This window comes from Labeo rohita, chromosome 6 (assembly GCF_022985175.1).
Source record: "Labeo rohita strain BAU-BD-2019 chromosome 6, IGBB_LRoh.1.0, whole genome shotgun sequence".
NCBI classification, from domain to species: domain Eukaryota; kingdom Metazoa; phylum Chordata; class Actinopteri; order Cypriniformes; family Cyprinidae; genus Labeo; species Labeo rohita.
The window spans coordinates 34,027,481-34,048,745 of NC_066874.1; the positions used below are offsets into that span (position 1 = coordinate 34,027,481).

General features: G+C 34.0%; 2 protein-coding genes across 2 annotated transcripts; both read right to left on the minus strand.

Annotated features, from left to right (window-relative positions):
- Positions 1-705: 705 nt before the first annotated feature.
- Positions 706-12,099, minus strand: ddx27 (DEAD (Asp-Glu-Ala-Asp) box polypeptide 27). The gene is made up of 21 exons (XM_051112313.1): positions 11,797-12,099; positions 10,579-10,728; positions 10,428-10,487; positions 9,799-9,997; positions 9,664-9,713; positions 9,468-9,551; positions 8,345-8,450; positions 8,050-8,223; positions 6,857-7,007; positions 6,677-6,776; positions 5,736-5,877; positions 5,102-5,255; positions 4,945-5,026; positions 4,679-4,856; positions 3,622-3,728; positions 3,406-3,502; positions 2,787-2,878; positions 2,484-2,604; positions 2,301-2,391; positions 2,145-2,216; positions 706-1,197 (listed from the first exon to the last, which is right to left on the minus strand). The coding sequence occupies exons 1-21, from the start codon at positions 11,881-11,883 to the stop codon at positions 1,182-1,184; spliced, it is 2,313 nt and encodes a 770-aa protein (XP_050968270.1). The 5' UTR covers positions 11,884-12,099; the 3' UTR covers positions 706-1,181.
- A 5,098-nt stretch (positions 12,100-17,197) lies between these two features.
- On the minus strand, positions 17,198-20,711 carry snrpb (small nuclear ribonucleoprotein polypeptides B and B1). The gene is made up of 7 exons (XM_051112321.1): positions 20,560-20,711; positions 19,623-19,774; positions 19,424-19,535; positions 19,189-19,341; positions 17,877-18,009; positions 17,529-17,654; positions 17,198-17,435 (listed from the first exon to the last, which is right to left on the minus strand). The coding sequence occupies exons 1-7, from the start codon at positions 20,560-20,562 to the stop codon at positions 17,398-17,400; spliced, it is 717 nt and encodes a 238-aa protein (XP_050968278.1). The 5' UTR covers positions 20,563-20,711; the 3' UTR covers positions 17,198-17,397.
- Between the last annotated feature and the right edge of the window lie 554 nt (positions 20,712-21,265).

Genomic DNA, 21,265 nt, shown 5'->3' on the forward strand with positions numbered 1-21,265 from the left:
TGATGAACAAACAAACAGTGGAACTTTGACCTGACTGGAGCTTCATGTTTACTTTCTTTTAGGAAATAAAGCTTCAAATCAAGACACTAGATGCAGACGTCCCCTTTAGCAACAATCACTAATAACTGCACGTTGCACCTAGTATAATCAGAACTCATACACAAACACTGCTAATTTCCCCTAAAGGGTAAAACACCAGCAGTTTCCATTTGGTTTGCCAAACCGGTTGGATGGGTGCCTTATTTGAGAAAATGATTTTTACATAAAGTCATACGCGAACATACAAGATCATTCTCACTGAAAACAGGCATTTATCTCGTTTTGCTTCATCTGAGCTGACAGACACATTTGCAGTGCAAAACAGTATCTATTATTAGTATTCTACTATTTATTATTGGCATTTAATATTTATATTTCAATTCTAGCAGTTTACTACATTCACCCATATTCTGTTACAATGTACTCTATAAACATAATTACCACAATACATATTTACAGAAGCATAATTCACTCTGCATGTACTTATAAGTGTTGCTTTAATTTTTAAATATTTTTTTAAATATTTCAATGAAGTCAACACAGTCTTCGCAGTAAATGAGCAATTTTTATTCTTAAGCAAAAAATAAAAATATTTAATAAAATTAGTAAATTAAATATATAAAATGGATTAATGTGTCTTATTAAACATTAAATATAAAAAATATCAAATGTTATTATATTATGCATCTTTCCTGTGCAGAATACTGTGAGAGCTTTACTCATTTTTTATGGTGCTTCTCTCTGCATTATCTTTAAGATTGGCCGATAAAAGTGTTTCCCGTCACGAACACCGATTCATTGTTTCATGTGGGCTGTAAAGTGGGTGTCTGATATTGTGGGCTCTCTAACATCTCTGATCGTCTTTCAGACGGCTGGCTGATCTCTAACAGGAGCTTCACATCATCTCACTCTGCAGGAATCATTTCAAATTAATCTTATTTCTGACACTCATTATCCATTAATTCATATTTACTCTTCTCTACCATGACAAATGCATGGACATACAGAAGTACAGATTTTTGTTTGTAGTTTTTTATTTGAAGGGTTTATGTTGGGGAAGGGTTTGGAGGGAGGATGATGATAAAATGATAAAGAAGCTAATGTTACGCTGAAGTTCTGCTTCATACGTGTCAGGCACGGCTTCACTTTCTTCTGTATCTGAAAAGACAAAAAAGACTTGAGATGAGACAGCAGGCAAACATTATGCTTCATCCCACCATATTCACTCATATACATATAAAAATATATTTGTACATAAAACTAAAATAAATGTTTTCTTACTTGAAATAATTGCAAACGTTTAAATTCAGAGTACATCAATTTCACACATACATGTACACAAATATATATATTCCTTTTATATAATACTTTATTTTCATGAAATATTTAAAATATTGTTTATCTTATCACAATCTCTGTAAACTTGGAAAAGGAAGTGAATGCAGGGATTTACCAGGCTTACATATATTATTAAATTATTAATTGCATAATGGAATGTAGAAGTACAACATAACAAAACTACAGACAAATACAAATTTTTTTTGTATTTATAAATATTTTTTTTTTTGTACTTATAACTTCCATTATGTATTTTATTATTTTTTGATACAATGATTTGTTGTTTTATGTTGTCTGCTACATTTTAATTCAATATGTATTTTATTTGATATTTCATTAGTTTTTTAATATAAGGGGGAATCTGTGTGGTTTTGAACACTTATATATATATATATATATATATATATATATATATATATATATATATATATATATATATATATATATATATATATATATATATAAATATTATGAAATATTACATGCATATTTCTTGTACTTTTGTATATTTAAATCGCAACATTCCTTATGTATGCTTTTATTCATTTTTATCATATATTTATACAATTTAGTTTTAAATCTCTTTTTAAACCAATGCATTATTTATTTTTTAAACCAAAATTGACAAAAATCTGATAATGCTCTGTTAAATGAAATTAAAGTTTGACAATACTTAATATGTGTATATGCATATATGTAAATAAATGTTCACATTTAATGAGTCTAATGAGAATGTGTTTTAGGGAGTTGATTGTAATATATCTTACCTGGCCTTTGACTTGAATTGTCCTCCTTTCTTGTTTGGAATGCCGAGTCTCTTCCTGTCCTCGAAGGACGGCCTAGACAGAGTAAATCACTGTTAGACTCAGAGACAAGAACACAAAACCCACATTTTTCTCAGTATCACATGTAACGACACACACCCCGCTCTGTACTGCTTCAGAGTTTTCTTGCTGGTGTTTGTGAGCTCCTTATCAAACACAGACTTCTTTTTGACAACCTTGTCTTTGACAACTGAAAGAAGAAAATTTAACAAGTCAGAATTTGAATCCAAATAAATTTAAATACACATTTTCAAACGATCAGGTTTAAGTGTATTTGCTGACCTTTCTTCACGGGCTCGTCTTCAGGAATGGCTCTGGCTCTCTTCTGCTTGCGTTCACGTTTGGCCACTCGTTCAGCGTACATCTGAGACTTCAGCACCTCGAACTGAGCTCTCTCCTCCGCCTGGGGTACAAGAAACACACACGTTAAGCATTAAAATACAAAAGAGCATCTGATGCTTCATACAGTGCTGATTGAGTGGATTCTATACAAAGAGCTGATTTTATTTCAGATGCTACAGTGATGCACAAAAGTAGTTCATAAAAGCATGAAGAAAAAAAGAGAGTTTGATTAAATAATCTTACCGTTAACTCTTTCTTCTTGCCCTGTTTCAGGAACTGTGCACGTTTTTTCTTTCCTCTCAGAGCCAAATCAAAATCTTGCAGTGCTTTCGCCACTATGACAAGGAACAATAAATGAATGAATGAACGAAAGAAAATGAAGGATGAGCCAAAAAACAATTCCATAACGTAAAGACACACACACAAACAATTACTGAATAATAAAGAATAAGAATTTATTGCAAATCTGAGGTGTTAACGTGTTAATGACGAGTGGATTAAATTGTTCTTTTGAACATTCTATTCAAAGAATCTTACAATGTATCACAGTTTCCACAAAAATATTTAGCAACACAACTGTTTTTAACATTGATAATAATCAGAAAACTTTCCTGAGCAGAAAAGCAGCATATCAGAATGATTTCTGAAGGATCATGTGACATTGAAGACTGGAGTAATGATGCTAAAACTCAGCATTAACTAACATAAATAAATTACATTTTATCAGATATTCACATAGAAAACAGCCATTTTAAATTGTAATACTATTTCACAATTTTACTGTATGTTTGATCAAATAAACGCAGCTTTGTTTCCCGCCCCCCAAGATTTTCTTTCATGAAAGATCACAAATTCAACTCACTCCGGTCTTTCTTTCTCTCCTCGTGCGTTTGGAACCACGTCCTGGGTGCCTGTTTTTCGTCGGCGCTCTGCGTTAACCTCTTCTGAGCTGAACTGATCTGGAACCCGACAGAAAGATGAAACACACACACACACATACGGTTTACTACAGGAGTCCAAGTGTGTTTCATCACTCATGATGTAAGTGAATATTTCAAACAAAACATGAGAGGCAGACCTGCGCTTCTGAATGAACCATTTCCTTTTCCTCCTTCTCCAAGCGTAACACCGCATACACGTCCTTCTCCAACTTCTCAATCAGATCCCGAAACTTAAGGATGACCTCTGAGAGACGTCCAGAAACACACACTTCATTAATAGAGTCATCTTCATTAACAGCAATGTTTTAAATCATTTTGATTTACTGAGTTTCAGCAGGGATTATGAAGACAAATGTGAGACTTTAAGACCTTTTTAAAAGCAAGTAAAGACATTTCAAGGAACACAGAGAGTTGCATTAGCAAAACTTCCAACCAATCTCCATTACTTTTTACACAAAAAATTTAATGGAAATGACTTTTAAATGTTTTGAGCTCACTGCAAAGAGATAAAAAATAAATGAAAATTAATAAACAAAGTGATGCTCCCTTACTAATTTTTGTCTCGTTTTCCAGTGAAAATGTCTGAAGACTTTTAAATCAAGTTATATTCCCTTTAGAAGCAAAATTACATAAATTAAGAATCTTTTGCGTTTCTCTTTTATGAGAAGTTGCTCAAAATTAAGTGATTTATGATTAAAAAAAGAACACATCTGCCAATAGAGTCAGAAAAAACAACTTAATTCAAAGGGAAGCAAATTTTCATACCCCGTTGACATATTTCTTCCTATTTTAAACTCAATTTTGTTCAATTTCTCAGAAAAAAAGAGACTATAATTTTGCATCTCAAGTAAATGTATGTTGATTTAAGGATGTTCAGATGTTTGTATTGAAAAACAAGAAAAACAAAACATTGAAAAATCTATTCATTTTTAGCAATAAATGCAACTTCTGAACATGAGTTTAAAACTTTCTGCTCCAATTTAACACCTTTTTTAAGGTTTAATTTGTGGAAGAACAAATTAAAACATTAAAACCTTTTAAGACCACCAGAAGCCCTGGATTTAGATGGATGTGCAAAGAATCAGTTTTATGAATCTTTTTGACAGATTAATCAGAAATCAACTCAGAAGATTTGTCCTAAATTTGAATATAACAGAGTAGGTTTTACTTGAGAGAAAAAGCAAACATCTCTACCTTGAGGAATGACTCGAGCTTTGACGGTTGTTTTGGCTTTTTTAACAATCTCTTTTAGCATCTTCCTCTCAGTCTCACCCACGAGAGACACGGATCGGCCCACTTTTCCCGCACGAGCCGTTCGTCCAACCCTGTGCACGTAATGCTTCACTGTGTTGGGCATAGTGAAGTTTATCACCTGCAAACACACATGCATTCAGACACTGTTCTGTGATGCTCGTGTTTTTACTAACACAGATATCATGTGCAGACTGATAAAAACTCACAGTTTTCACTCCCTCTATATCCAGACCTCTGGCAGCCACATCGGTGGCCACTAAAATATCAATCTGTTCATCCTTGAAACGCCTGAAACACAAAGACGCCTTTAATGTGGCAACTTATCAAAGTCGAATATTTGCTTTATTATTGCGTGAAACTCACCTCAGACTCTCCAATCTCTGCGTCTGCGACAGGTTTCCGTGAAGCTCGCCGACCTTTAATCCCATCAATCCTAGCAGGATGTGCATGCGGTGAGCCTGCTTCTTCGTCTGAGTGAAGAGCATCACGTGATCCTGAAACGTCCTGGTCAAGAGAGCTGCGGACAGACACAGTAACTCGATTTAATACAAGGGTTTCAGAATGAAATGCACTCCAAGAACAATCTGGACTCTTCCCAATTTTTTTTTTACATTTAAACACCTCAAAGCCAATATTGCATGCATCCTTTATGGATATGCAATCCTAGAACGCACTGCAATCAGTGTTGTTATTGTTCAATAAACATAAGCTAATTAAAAAGAATGCCAAACACTATAATAGTATATGATTAATACTAAAATAACACTGTCTGCAATTACCAAAAATTATTTCCTTCAAAGATGCTGGACAGTTTTGCACATTTATGTGTGATTATGCTTATTTTGTGCTTATTAGAAAAACACACTAATGCCAAACTCTACTGGAATCATTGTGAGTGACTATTTAGTGTTACTATTGATGAAAAAAACACTTGAAATCAGTCAGAACAACCTATGTAGACAGCAGACTAACAAGGCCACTCATTAGGGCACCTTACCTGCGACTATAGCCTCTCTGTCTCCTTCTTTGTTCGGTCTGATCCTCACAAACTCTTGTCTGAGATACGGCGCCACATCTGTATTACTGTTCACAAAGATCCTCACCGGCTGCTTCAGAGACACAGAGGCCAGATCTTTCACCTGTAGGAAAATAATAACACAAATACCCTTTTAAATATGTTCACTGTACTAACAGTTACAGCCAAAAATTATATATATGGCATACAACGGCTAATATGTTTTGTCTACAAGCACAAATTATTGTGCAAATTGTTAAAATATACCGTGATTTCATCTATCGCTAATGATGGCCTAATCAAATTGACACCAAAAAATAAAATTGAACAACAACAGAACTGTGTGATACTGATATGACTATCCAGAGTTTGGAACGGAATGACTTTTTTTTTTTTTTTTTTTTTTTTTGTATAGCAAAATGAGAAGATTTTAACTGTTTTTTGTCAATAAAGAAATTGTTTGCATAAAAAGTAATTATTTTACATAATTCATAGGTTTTTTTTTTGGTAAATAATGTATAATGTATCATTTAATGTATTTAATATATTATATTTATTTTTATTTATTTTATTTATATGTTTTTATTTGTTTTGGTTCACTTATTTATTATCCGATATGGTCACTGGTACATGATCTTAATTGTTTTTGCCAGCAATTAAATTAAAAAAAAAAAAAAAAATAGAAAATGTGGTTTTATGGTATTTTTTATTTTATGCATTTCCTAACTTAAACATTCATGTTTTTTTTGGATTCTCTGATGAATTGGTTAATTTTTGTAAATGCATTTTGTATATATTATTCATGTCTATCTATCTCTTTATTACTTGCACAACATAATCTGATTTGAACACTGGATACATAAAGCATCCTTCAACAACGACTGAACTAAAAATCAAATAAAGCTGAAGGTCAGCAGCATCACCTCCTCACTCATGGTGGCTGAGAACAGCATGGTCTGTCTCTGATAGGAGCACATCCTGATGATCTCCTTCATCTGCTCCTCAAAGTACTCGTCCAACATCCTGAGCCAAAGACACACGTCTGAACAAATGGGCACACTTTGAGCAAGTCTCAGCTGTAGTTCTATAGGTTTCGCTCTCACCTGTCGGCCTCGTCCAGGATGAGGATCTCGATCTGACTGAGCTCAAACGATGGTGTGTTGTGTAAGTGGTCGATCAGACGTCCCGGTGTGGCAATCAGGACGTCTGGCCCCGCCCTCAGCGCCGCCTCCTGAGACTTCAGGTCCAACCCACCTGACAGACGTGTCACAAACTTGTTATAATACTTCCTGTTTTCCTTTCCAACAGTACATCCATTTCTTCATTCTATTCTATTACAAATGTCTTCGTTGAATGCAATGACAAAGAACAGGAAATTTCAAACAGGAAAAAAAAATAAAGAAAGAAAATAGAAATGTAAAAGAAAAAAACCCTAATAAAAAATAGCACATAAAATTAATAAACTAAAAAATAAATAAAATAACATTATTAGAAGAAAAACCTTGCAACATTTCTCATTTTCAGTTGAAGTACTAAAATTAATATTACTAAATTTCTAAGTTAGGTTAAAGTACTAAAATAATTAAAAAACATAAAAATGAAAAATATTTTAAAAATAAACATGACAGAAGCACATAATTACTAAAACATTTAAAAATAAATAAACTTATTTAAAAAAAAAAAAAAAAAAAAAAAAAAAAGTATTAGATGAAAAACATAATTTAACAGTTCACCTGGCAACTAAAGACAGATGAAAATAAAATAAGAAAAAAATAAGCTAAATAGAAATATTAAAATAAAAATCCCAAACGTACATAATTGTGACCTTGGACCACACAACCCGTCTTAAGTAGCATGGGTATATTTGTAGCAATAGCCAAAAATACACTGTATGGGTCAAAACTATTGTTAGTAACATGCATTGCTAAGAACTTCATTTAGACAACTTTAAAGGCGATTTTCTCAAAATTTAGATTTTTTTGCACCCTCAGATTCCAGATTTTTAAATAGATGCATCACAGCCAAATACTGTCCTATCCTAACAAACCATACATTGATGGAAAGCTTATTTTTCTCAGCTTTCAGATGATGTATAAATCTCAATTTCAAAAAATTGACCCTTATGACGGGTTTGGTGGTCCAGGGTAACAATTTTAAATTAAATTGTTAGATTTTCTCTTTCTCTTTCTCTTTCTCTTTCTCTCTCTCTCTCTCTCTATATATATATACAAGCTAATTCAAAATATGAATACATACTACAGTAAATAAATAAATAATAAAGCAGCACTGCTCTTACCCACGGCCAGGCATGTGCTGATGTTTGTGAACTGTGCCAGCTGGCGGGCGACGGTGTGCACCTGGATGCCCAGCTCTCTGGTTGGCACCAGAACCAGCACACGCGTCACCTGCGTCTCTCTCGGCTTGTAGATCAGACGCTCCAGGACGGGCAACATAAAGGCCGCCGTCTTACCTGCGCCACACAACAGAGGAGACACTTTTAGAGGAGTCATTTAATCGTGTCACACAGACATTCATTTACAACCTTAGCTTCTCATTCGTTAAAACACAAAGTATTTCATATTCATACTCACCAGTTCCAGTGGCGGCACAAGCACAGATGTCTTTTCCCAGCAGCCCCACAGGGACGCAGGCTTTCTGAATTGGAGTGGGCTGCTTAAAGCCCATAGTAGTGATGGCCTGAGCAAAACACAAGGAAAATAATCACATACTGGCTTTAGAAACACAGTGCATCCTATTAAAGGCTCATGTTACATATACAATGTTTAAAGCAGTTTTATTTGGATGCAAATTGTTTCTCAGCTGATAACAGACCATTAAAACATTAAAAATTAAAAATTGGTCAGTTTTTCCATCTACAACATGCACGTATTTATCTCAGGAAATTCCAGGTCATTATCTTTAAAGCACTAAAGTAATTCTTTTACACTGAAGCCTACACTGACATTCCTAGGTCAAAAATGTCAGTAAAGATTAAGAACCACTCAAAAATGATCACTAACATTACATGATTACTACTATATATTAGTCAATATATATTAAAACTACATTATATGAAATTATAACTATCATAATTTGTCAATCAACCACCATTTAAAAGCTGGTCATCAAGGCTACACATCTGATCAAAAATAAACACAGTAAAACTGTGAAATATTATTCCAATTTCAAATAGCTGTTTCCTATGTGATATTGTAAAACGTAATTTATTCCTGTGATCAAAGCTGAATTTTCAGCATCATTACTCCAGTCTCCAGTGTCACATGATTCTTCAGAAAATCATTCTAATATACTGGTTTGCTGTTCAACAAATATTTATGATTATTATCAATGTTGAAAACATTGTGCTGCCCATTATTTTTGTGAAAACTGTCATACATTTTATTTTTCAGGATTCAAAGATGAACAGAAAGTTCAAAATAACAACATTTATTTGAAATAGAAATCTTTTGTAACATTATAAACATCTTCACTGCTACATTTGATCAATTAAAGGGATCCTAAATGTATTTAAAAAATAAATAAATAAATCAATAAATATCTGAACCTACACTTTTTAAATGCTGGTCACTTTCAGAAAATAAAAAGGTAATTTAAGAACAAAGAAATAAACATGATACAAAGAACATCAAGTTTTAGTTTTACCAATCCTCTGCGTATGCAGTATTTTTATGATGAATGTGACGTCAGTCTCACCTTCAGTAAAGGTCTGGACAGATTCATATCCTGGAAGGTGAGATTCTCATCATACTGTGAGGCGTCTTCAAAAAATGCTTCAGCCTGGAAGAGACGGCAGGAGTAAAACACTGATCCAACCTCACTCATATACAATACAGAATCAGTTTGTATCATAAACAACAACAGCAGCTCAAGAAAACAGATCCATACTCACACTTTCTGTTGTTTTCTTCTTGCCCTTCTTCTGTTTTTCTCTCAAAGTGTCTAGAAAAAAAAAAGAATATGGCATATCAAATCTGTTCATAAAGAACAATAATAAAGGATGTTTTGATTGACCGTTAACACACACCTGCTTTTTTGAGCACCTCTTCATCACCTGACGTGAACTCATCTTCTTCCACATCTTCATTACCATCATCATCATCATCATCTCCACCTGATTCTTCATCATTGTCATTTTCATCATCTTCATTATCATCCTCTTCATCATCATTGTCGTTTTCCAGTTTAGATGCTGAAGCTTCTGTTTTCTTGCTTTCTTTTTTCTCCTGCAAAACACACATATAAATACGTCAGAAATATTTCTTAATTTGTTGCATGTACATAAAAAAAAATTAACGTAAGAATAACATAGAATAAAATATTTTACTGCATTTATATAACAATAAAGTAAGAACAGTAATATTGTGAAGTATTTTTCCATTGTAAAATGTGTATACATTGTAAAATGTAATTTATTGCTGTGAATTTTCAGCATCATTCCATTCTTCAGCATCACATGATCCTTAAGAAATCACTCAAGAGACATTTCCAAACTATGAAAGAAACTTCTTTTAAAAACATTAAAAATGATCTGAAATTTGAGGCTGCTATTATTTGATCAAAAAAAAACAGTAATGTAATGTGAAATCTTATTACAACGCAAATTAACTGCTTTCCATTTAAATAACTTTTAAAATGTTGCACACATTGTCTTACCTCAATTTTGCGCTTTTTCCGCACTTTCTCAATCTTTTCGTCCAGTGTAGTGGGTGCTCTCTGGAAAAAGAGTGAAAGGAGGAATGAAAATTATTCAACATGATCAACTGCCCAGTAGAATCCAGAGCTGTGATGTGAGAATTCAACATACCCTCTTTTTGAGCTGTGCCATCACGTCTGCCATGGCCCAGTCGTCACTGTACAGCCCGTCCCGCTCGCCGAACTCAAAATCAGCGCTGAAGTCTCCATTGTTGCGGCCCTTCAGGGCGCGCTTCACCTTACTCAACACGATGGGCTGGTCCTGTTGATACATACCAACATCATCTCACTATAACAACCGTACATGGTGCAGTGATGCCATCAGATAATAGTATAGTACTTAGAAATACACCATTCACATGCCATGGTATTTACATGGTGCACCAAGGTACCTCCAAGAAAACCATGGTACATGTTCAACATACTACAATAATATCACATGCCAAAAAAAAAAGTAGTATTTGTACACTACCAGTCAAAAGTTTTGGACAGTAAGATTTTTAATGTTTTTTAAACAAGTCTGTTTAACAAACCTGCATTTATTTGATCCAAAGTACAGCAAAACAGTAAAATGTAGAAATATTTTTACTATTTAAAATAAGTGTTTTCTATTTGAATATATTTTAAAATGTAATTTATTCCTGAATTTTTAGCATCATTACTCCAGTCTCATGATCCTTCAGAAATCATTCTAATATTCTGCTTTGCTGTTTAAAAAACATGTATTATTATGTTGAAAACAGCAGAGTAGAACTTTTTCAGGTTTCTTTGATAACTAGAAAGTTCAGAAAAGCAGCATTTATCCAAAATAGAAATCTTTTGTAACATTATAAATGTCTTCATCATCACTTTTTGATCAATTTAAAACATCCTTGATGAATAAAAGTATTCATTTCTGTAACTAAAAACATGGTATCACTGTGGTACAAGTTCAAAAACAGTATTACCGTGGTATGCAAAACATTTAATTACTATAGTATGAGGCTCAAAACACATTTTTTATACAGTATATGAACAGACAGCATATTATGACGCACATCAAAACACATGACATTACCATACCACTGTGGTATATCACTAAATAATATATTATTAGCACAATGCACATCACAAAACGTGGTATTACCACAGTATGAGGCTTAAAAACATAATACTACCACATTACATCCTCAGAGAGCATAGAATCACCATGATAAACCATTAAAAACATGGCACATTCCCGCACAGCATAGTATTAACATGGCAATTCACAACTCAAATCATAGTATTACCATGGTACGGGGGAAAAAACATGGTGACCCCAAGATTTTTTTTTTTTTTTTTAACTTACGGCTTCATCGTCAGACGCGGAGTCCGGCTCCTCAGGCACATCATCATTATCATCAATAGTTCCGATCAGATCCAGATCTGAAAACATGTTTGTGCTGCACTCACAAAATAAAGTTCACAGACTCGTTGACGATTAATAACTATTATTAATAATTATATATAGTGTATATATTCACTTATACATCTATAAATATATCAGAAACATAAAACTGTGTCCGTTTGACACACTACCAGCGTTAAAAACTCATTTACACACGTGTGTAGCTGAAGCGACGGATCTGCGTCATTCTCACACGTTGTTATTTAGTGGCTGCGGCGGCCTCATGAAACCGCACTGACACCTAGAGGCGCGGAGGACGACACTAGTGATGCGGACGCCGCTAATATTGCTTCTATTAGGTAAAGCATTGAAATGTAAAATGCACAAAATTACATTAATAAAATCAAGACTGCAGATGACTGCGTCCACAATAAACAGTCTCTGAACACAAAATATGACGTAAAAAAGAAAAAAAAAATTAAATATTGATCCTTTCAGAGAGAATATTTTGATGGTTTTTGGACTCCCAAGCCTTATTTTAAAACCTGGCAGGGGGGAAGAAAGCCAACAATACATTGTATGGATCAAAATGATTGATTTTTCTTTTATGCAAAAAAATCATCAGGATATTAAGTAATGATCATGTTCTATGAAGATGTTTGTAAATTTTCTACTGTAAATATATCACAACTTAATTTTTGATTAGTAATATGCATTGCTAAGAACTTCATTTGGACAACTTTAAAGATGATTTTCTCAATACTAAGATTTTTTTTTTTTTTTTTTTTTTTGCACCCGCAAATACCATCCTATCCTAACAAACCATACATTTATGGAAAGCTTTGGCTTTCAGATTATGTATAAACCTCCTATTTTTTTTTTTTTTTTTTTGACCCTTATGACTGGTTTTGTGGTCCAGTGTCACACACACACAGATACATATATATATATATACATATACATATATACACACATATATATATACACACATAAATACACACATATATATATATATATATACACACACACATATACAGTGCACAGCATAAATGAGTACACCCCCTCTGAATAAATGTAAAAGATGCATTTTCTTAATGATCACTAATAAAATTCATGGAAAGCTGGCAAAATTGAAATGTATGAAACATATACTTAATACAAACAACAAAATATATGCCAATATTTTCTGTGAGATAAGTAAATTAGCAGATTTTGTTTAAGTGAAGGATTGCAGAAAGGAGTACACCGTAGATTTAATTCAGCAAATGTATAATATTCTAGCACTTAGTATGTCCTCCAGAACTTTAAATATACTGCTCTGATCCTTCTTGGCACTGAGTGTACAAGTTCTTGACAAATTTTCACATCTATCCTGTTTAACTCCTGGGCCCGGTTTTTCAAAAGGTTTAATCCGGATAAAATTGATCCAGATTTAGTAATCCTTTTTTTTGCGATCCGTGATCACGTAATCCATCTTACTTTTGAGCCAGTTTTTCAAAGCAACATCGGATTGGATCAATCTGATCCGGATAGGAACTTTTCAGGATCACCAAATCTGGATAACCAGTGCTCAAACAGGATAGGAAATCACAATGTAGAACTATAGATATGTAAAGAGCAACAAGTAGAATAGCCAGTGTGGGGTCAATATAAGTTTATTTTTATTTGAAATGAAAACACACACATTTAAAAAAAACAAAAAACAAGAAAAAACCCCACCCCATCCTCTTCCAGCAGTCCGCTCATCTGAGACCTACAACACAAACACTGTACATTGAGGATATTTATAACAAGTATCAAATATAGATGTATTGAATTAAAAAAAAGACTTAATGTCAAATACTCCACAATAATTTCAGACTTCCTCATCTGATGTGGAGAGACCAGCTTGTCTGAGCGTAGCCTTTAGGAGGCGGATCTCAAGTCTGGCCTTTGTTTGCTGCAGTTTGGTCAGAGTCAGTTGTTCCTCTGCCAGAACGAGCAAACAGGACGTGCAACAAGGGACGCAATAGTTAGACACTATTTCTGATTTGGATTTGTTTTGGATTTCAAAATCCGTGATTGCCATTCTTTGCATTTTTTTGGTTATTCTGTAATCATTGCATGCTTCACTAATAAATATTCTAAAAACAAAAATATTTTCGATTGTGATGAATATATATATCAATTAGTGACAGAATAAAATTTATTGTTTTTGGTCAATTTTGACAGCTGTTTGGGGGATTATTTTTGAGGCCAAACTCTTTCTACTTTGCTGTAGGCCTATACTGAAAGGCTGAATACGTTAAAGCTTACCTAATCACTGTACCCTGACGGATGAACAAATAAACTTAAAACCTTATGAATAAATAGGATATCTTGTAAGATACTGCATGATCCAAATATAGTATTATTTGATACATTTTTAAAGTTTTCATTACATTTTGGGCATGAAATCCACGCTCAGGGCCCAGTTTTTCAAAAGTAATCCACTAGGATATTGGATAACAGATTGGATCAAATCTTGAAAATGGGTTTTTCAAAAGAAAAAACGGATTACATAATCGGATTAGATCACGTAATCCAATCTTGGTTTTGATCCGGATCAAACCTTTAGTTTGGGTTTTTCAGAACTTTTTTGTAGGATTTGGATCACTTTGATCCAAAAAATCTGGATTAAACTGATCCCATCAGAAGGGTGGATTCAGCGTGGATTTCATGCCCAAAATGTAATGAAAACTTTAAAAATGTATCAAATAATACTATATTTGGATCATGCAGTATTTTACAAGATATCCTATTTATTCATAAGGTTTTAATTTTATTTGTTCTTCCGTCAGGCTACAGTGATTAATAGGCTTTAACGTATTCAGCCTTTCAGTATAGGCCTACAGCAAAGTAGAAAGAGTTTGGCCTCAAAATAATCCCCCAAACAGCTGTCAAAATTGACCAAAAACAATAAATTTTATTCTGTCACTAATTGATATATATATTCATCACAATCGAAAATATTTTTGTTTTTAGAATATTTATTAGTGATGCATGCAATGATTACAGAATAACCAAAAAAAATGCACAGCTTCGTCTGGCAGAGGAACGACTGACTCTGACCAAACTGCAGCAAACCAAGGCCAGACTTGAGATCCGCCTCCTAAAGGCTACGCTCAGACAAGCTGGTCTCTCCACATCAGATGAGGAAGTCTGAAATTATTGTGGAGTATTTGACATTGAGTCTTTTTTTTTTAATTCAATACATCTATATTAGAAACTTGTTATAAATATCCTCAGTGTACAGTGTTTGTGTTGTAGGTCTCAGATGAGCGGACTGCTGGAAGAGGATGGGGTGGGGTTTTTCTTGTTTTTTTTAAATGCGTGTGTTTTCATTTCAAATAAAAATAAACTTATATTGACCCCACACTGGCTATTCTACTTGTTGCTCTTTACATATCTATAGTTCTACATTGTGATTTCCTATCCTGTTTGAGCACTGGTTATCCAGATTTGGTGATCCTGAAAAGTTCCTATCCGGATCAGATTGATCCAATCCGATGTTGCTTTGAAAAACTGGCTCAAAAGTAAGATGGATTACGTGATCACGGATCGCAAAAAAAAGGATTACTAAATCCGGATCAATTTTATCCGGATTAAACCTTTTGAAAAACCGGGCCCTGGAGGATGACCTCCTTAAATGCCCTGGTCTTTACTGGGGAGTTTTGCTCAGCTCGTCTCTACAGAATCCCCCACAGCTGCTCAAGAGCATTAAGATTGAGTGAAATACATGTCCACTGAAGGATTTTCACCTTGGGAGAATGAATATCTTCATTGTCATGCTGAAAAAATGCCCAACAATACAGGGAATGAGGGGAGGGTAGCATCTTCTGTTTCAAGTTTTTCTATTACGTCACACAGTGGTGTGTGAATTCATGACAGCATTGATAAAGCACCACTCCCTCACACCTTCAGCACTCATACATCCCAATATAAGAGCTTTACTACCACTGAACGTCACTGTGGGAACCAGGCACTTCTCACTGTACTCCTCCTCTGAAATGATTGACTTGGTCTCTTGAGACCAGAGTATGGATTCCCAGAAGTCTATATTTTGTAAATATGGGCCTTGCAAGAGGTAAAATTAGTTAATTGTGCTTTGGCTACAGTAGATACTTCTAGTGGTAACGACAACCATGCATGTCACTTCTGCAGGCTGTGTCATACTCTGCGAGATGAAGTGTTACTCTTTTCATAGCTTTTGCTGGCTCTGAGCCACTTGCATGGTATTTCTCCTGCTCTTTTTCTAGCAAAGATTCACTCATCACTAAATTAAAACTTGAAGTGAAGACCTGATTGTTTCAGGAGCCTTGTCACAAGTCCATTGTTTTTGAATGTCGGTGCTACTTCTGCTATATTTTCACACTTAATACAATAATTCGGTATTCCTCTTGTACCATTGTCCCTAAGTAATAAATCACCTGGCAGTTTTCTCCCAAGTGGTTCCATTGCTGCCAGCATTAAGTCTGAGTATGATTCAGTAGGCTTTATAACACTTTTAATTGTCAGGAAATTATCTGCCTTTAAAAGTTTTGGTTCAATATACTTACCCGTTGATCAAAAATATCCTTAAACCTGTTTTTTTTTTTTCTTTAGTTTTATTTAATAACTTTCAAGAGGGTGTACTCATTTTTGCAGCACAACATTTGATCACTTTGATAAGAAAATCTTTTTTTTGCTGAATAATTTTGACATTCCTCTTTGGTAATCAATCAAGCAGGCTTGTTGGAACATTATATCTCCAAAGAACCCTAACATGTCTTGCAAGTAAAGAGTAATTGCTGAATTTGTTAAGTTTTAGAGGGGGTGTACTCATTTATGCTGTGCACTGTATATACATACCAAGTCTAAATCATAGTACAAAATTAATAAATCAATACCTTAATTTAAATGAAAACAATTATAACAATTTTTTTTTTTTTTTTAAACAAAGGGACCTGTGAAAACCCTGTATAAAAGCTTTTACTATTGGTCTTAAAAAAAAAATAAATTCTGCTAATATGTAAAAATTTAACAATCACCTAAAATATGGTTATATTTCTCTGCTTCATCAGTTCTTAAATGCAACAAGCTTAGATAAAAAGGTGGGTCTCTAAATTAATTATATGCAGCACCCAAACATGTCATTGCATCACTCTATATTCTACAAGAGGCCAAATGTATAAATTATACTTTTCATAAAAGTGCCAATTACACACCATTTAAAAGAGTTCAAGTTTAGGAGATGCTTTGTAGCAACTCTCAAATACTAATAATGCATGTTTTTGATCCATTTAGCTGCACCAGAATAAAGTCAAATAAGCTCAGAATTTGATGCACCGGATGTTTAATTGGCATCAACTGAAAGCAAAACACAGGAGTCTTATTAAAACATAACTGTCAATTAGACACTTTATTTAAAAAAAAGGAAAGGAATGACAAAATACAAAAAAAAAAAAAAAAAAAAAAAAAAAAAAAACTATACAAGAACTTGCAGCCAAACTTTCCTATACAAGGAAAAGATGCATTTTAGACATCTCAGTCCAGTGCGGTGGTTTAAGGTCTGGGAGGACGCATGCCTGGAGGAGGAGGACCTGGTGAAACATGAGAGGAATTAAATATCAGACAGAAAAGGAAACATTTTGCATTTAAATCAAATCCATTTAAACCAACGGAACGGGCCTTACCTCTCATACCAGGCGGTGGTGGCCTCATGCCAGGAGGCGGCATTCCCATCGGAGCTCCGCGGCCGGGCGGCATTCCCATCGGCGGTCCCATGGGTGGCCGCATGCCTGGAGGAGGACCCATCATACCTGCGGCAGAGGGAGAAGTGAGCACGAGGGTGAACATCAAACATTATACAGCAGGATGAGTGTTCGTTACACAGCCATGTGATTCTGAGCTCAGTGTAATCCTGCTACCACTCAAGCAGATTCGTCATCAGACTCAGAAAACATTGATGTCATCAAAGCTGCTGAATCAGCACAGCCGTCAGAAAGACGGAGTGATAGAGAGAGAGACAGACAAAGACTCACCTGGAGGAGGTGCTCCTCTGCCCATCGGAGGAGGAGGTCCACCCCGGCCTGGAGGATACTGTGTGGGTGCTCCGGCTATACTGGCACCTGCAGCGGCAGCCGCAACCGTGCCTCGTCCCTGAGGGGTCATGACCTGAGATAAAGAGACAACGTTTTATTCATTTATTTATAATAATAATAATAATAATAATAATAATAATAATAAAAAAAATAAAAAAGGAGTTACTTTTACTTTTTTTTTTTAAGTTTTTTTTTTATTAAATTATGAACAATATAAAAAAAAAAAAAAAAATTAAGACCTATATTAAAATAACCAAGTTTACAATTGATTTATATAAAAAAAAAAAAAAAAAAAAAAAAAAAAAAAAAACACACCACACTTCTTAACTAAAAATCATTAAAATATAATAAAATAAACCATTTAGAAATACTACATTTGTATTAAAACAATATAAAAATTAAAACAAAAACCAGCACATTTGCATCACAATCAGATGTTGTATAATTTTATACTATATATACAAATAAGACACTATTTGTAAGCTCAATCTTGATTGCTCTCATTAAAACAGTTCTGGAATTGTATTATACTGCCCAATTTCTCTGAATTTTATTACCATATTAGTGAATTTAATTAACAAGAATACTGTATTAAATTGTTCTAAAAGTTCAAAAACTGTGAAACAATGACCAATAATTTACAAGAGAAAAAGGGGAAAAAATAAAATGAATCCAGGAGGGAGAGAGGGAAAAAAAAAAAAAAAAAAAAAAAAGCAGTTACTTTAATTTTTTTTTTTTTATTAAATTATGAAAAAAAGTTTACAATTGTTAAAAAAAAAAAAAAAAAAAAAAAAAAAAACAACAAACCAAACAACTAAAAATCATTAAAATATAATGAAATAATTTATAAATACTACATTTATATTAAAACAATATAAAAATTGAAACAAAAACCAGCACATTTGCATCACAATCAGATGTTGTATAATTTTATACTATACTTAATACACAAATAAGAGACTGTTTGTGAGCTCAATCTTGACTGCTCTCATTAAAACAGTTCTGGAATTGTATTATACTGCCCAATTTCTCTGAATTTTTATTAACATTAGTGAATGTAATTAACAAGAATTGTATTAAATTGTTCTAAAAGTTCAAAAACTGTGAAACAATGACCCATAATTTACAAGAGAAAGAGGGGGTGGGGTGGGGGGGAAATAAAGTTAATCCAGGAGGAGAAGGGAGGGAAGAAAAAAATAAACAATAAAAAAAAAAAAAAGTCCGGCAGCAAAACTGCATTTAAATTCTGTACCTGCTGTGATGGGCCACCAACTCCCCTTACAGGCCCAGCGAGTCCAGCGGGAGCCTGTGCCATTGGAGCTCCAGCAGGAACACCTCGACCTGCAGCTCTGCCGACACCTGGACCTCCAGCCACTCCTGCCAACGGCACACGGGCGATGCCGGTCTACGACCAGACACAAATATAGCACGTCATTATCCGCATTTACAATAACAAACCATTCAAAAGACCCAGAAAGTGGACTCACGTCTTTAGGAGGGGGTCCTTCCACAGTCATAGAAACCAGATTCTCTCCTCTGAGCAAAACCAGACCCAAAACCCTCTTCTCCTCTCGCTCCGGCTGCTTGGAGTTCTTGGGTCTGTGAAGGACAAAGACAGGTAAACACTGATTGTAAAATACAAATGGTAATAATGGACTTTTATGATTTGGGTTCACGAGGACTTACTTGATCTTTCTGAACTCATCACAATCGCACAGAATCAGGTTCATGTGTTTGTCGAACGCTTTGAACGTGCCGATGAAGATTCGCCCGTCCTGCAGGATACAGCGCATCCGATAGTCGATGTGCTGCAACATCTTACTGCTCTTACCGACCGTCTGGAAAACAAGCAAGGAGTAGATAAAAACAACTGTGAAGTTACAGAAGCATCACATGAACAGCAACCAGCAAATACTGGTAAGAGATAAAATGAGGACTTTTATTTTGCAATTCACTCTATTCAAGGTACGCAATTTATCAATGCGTTTTACGGTCTGTTGTGTTTTGAGGGCTGATTTAGAAAGAATATAACATTTAATGTGAATATCTAAAGCATGCAATTCTATTTTTTTTTAGAAGAGAAAGATATAAAAGGCATTAGAGGCCAAGACGGAAGTAATCGGTGACCAAAATAAAAGTCTTCTTCCTTATTGCGCTGCATAACCAAACAGCTTTATTCTTTCTTACTGGAGAAAGCAAATAACGTAAACAATGGACTTAAACTCCTCAAAATGCCCAGCAAAATATAATTTCTTAGTTTGCATTAAGGCTTATGTAATAAGGCACAATAACACGATTTAAATCGAACTCTGAGCTGCAAGAGCAAACAAACGACGCTCACCATTAGCGCTCATTCATTCCCCAGACCAGATTTTACAGAAAGTTTTCTGCGTTTTGCTTTAGAAACGTTTCAGTGACAAACTACCATTTCTAACGCGTTTAAATTTTTTATTTTAGTTCGTTTTTGGCCGCTTTCCCTTTTAAAATCGCAAGCGGTTTTGCTCTACGTCTCAACAACGTAATGATAACGTACACAGTTTTAATTCAAAATCTTCACCGAACAAAAGAAATATTAAGGTGATTGTTTAATCATACACGAATAAACCAAATAATGAAATCTTACCATGGTTGCTGTTCGGATGGCTCCGATTAATATCGGATTCTACCAAACAAGTTTTAAAAATTGACCCGCGAACCGCCGCTGAGTCTTTTAATGGAGGCGAAGCGGAAAAGAGTGCGACAAGACAGGAGTCCGACCGGAAACACGGAACACGATCTAACTGTCCGGTTCCGTAAACCGCGCCTTCTGCTTGTCATTTTTAAGAAAAACAGTTGAATTGAAAAATCAGCATACTTTTAATAAAATGAAAGCAAAACCGAACACTAAATATGATCCAATAAAAAAAAAAGAATAAATAAGGAGGGAAAAAATATAACATTACAAAACATCACAGAACTGGTAAAATTCGTCATTGATTTCTTGAAATAGTTCTCTCAAAGTTTTAATATATTGCCTGATTTTATTGCAATTTTTAACGTAAATAAAGTAAGGATTAAATTGTGGGCAACTGTCCTTGGTTATTTTGAAAAAAAAAAAAAAAAAAAAAAAATATATATATATATATATATATATGAATATTAATTAATAGCACACTAAATATATAAAGTAATAAATAATTCTAATACAACAATCCATTACAAGACACATTTTTACTATTTCACATATTTATTATTATTATTAATTTTTATTATTCCTATTTTCCTTATAACCCTCTGAATTACTACTTTTTATTTACTTTATTCATCAAAACCATTTAACAGCATGTTTA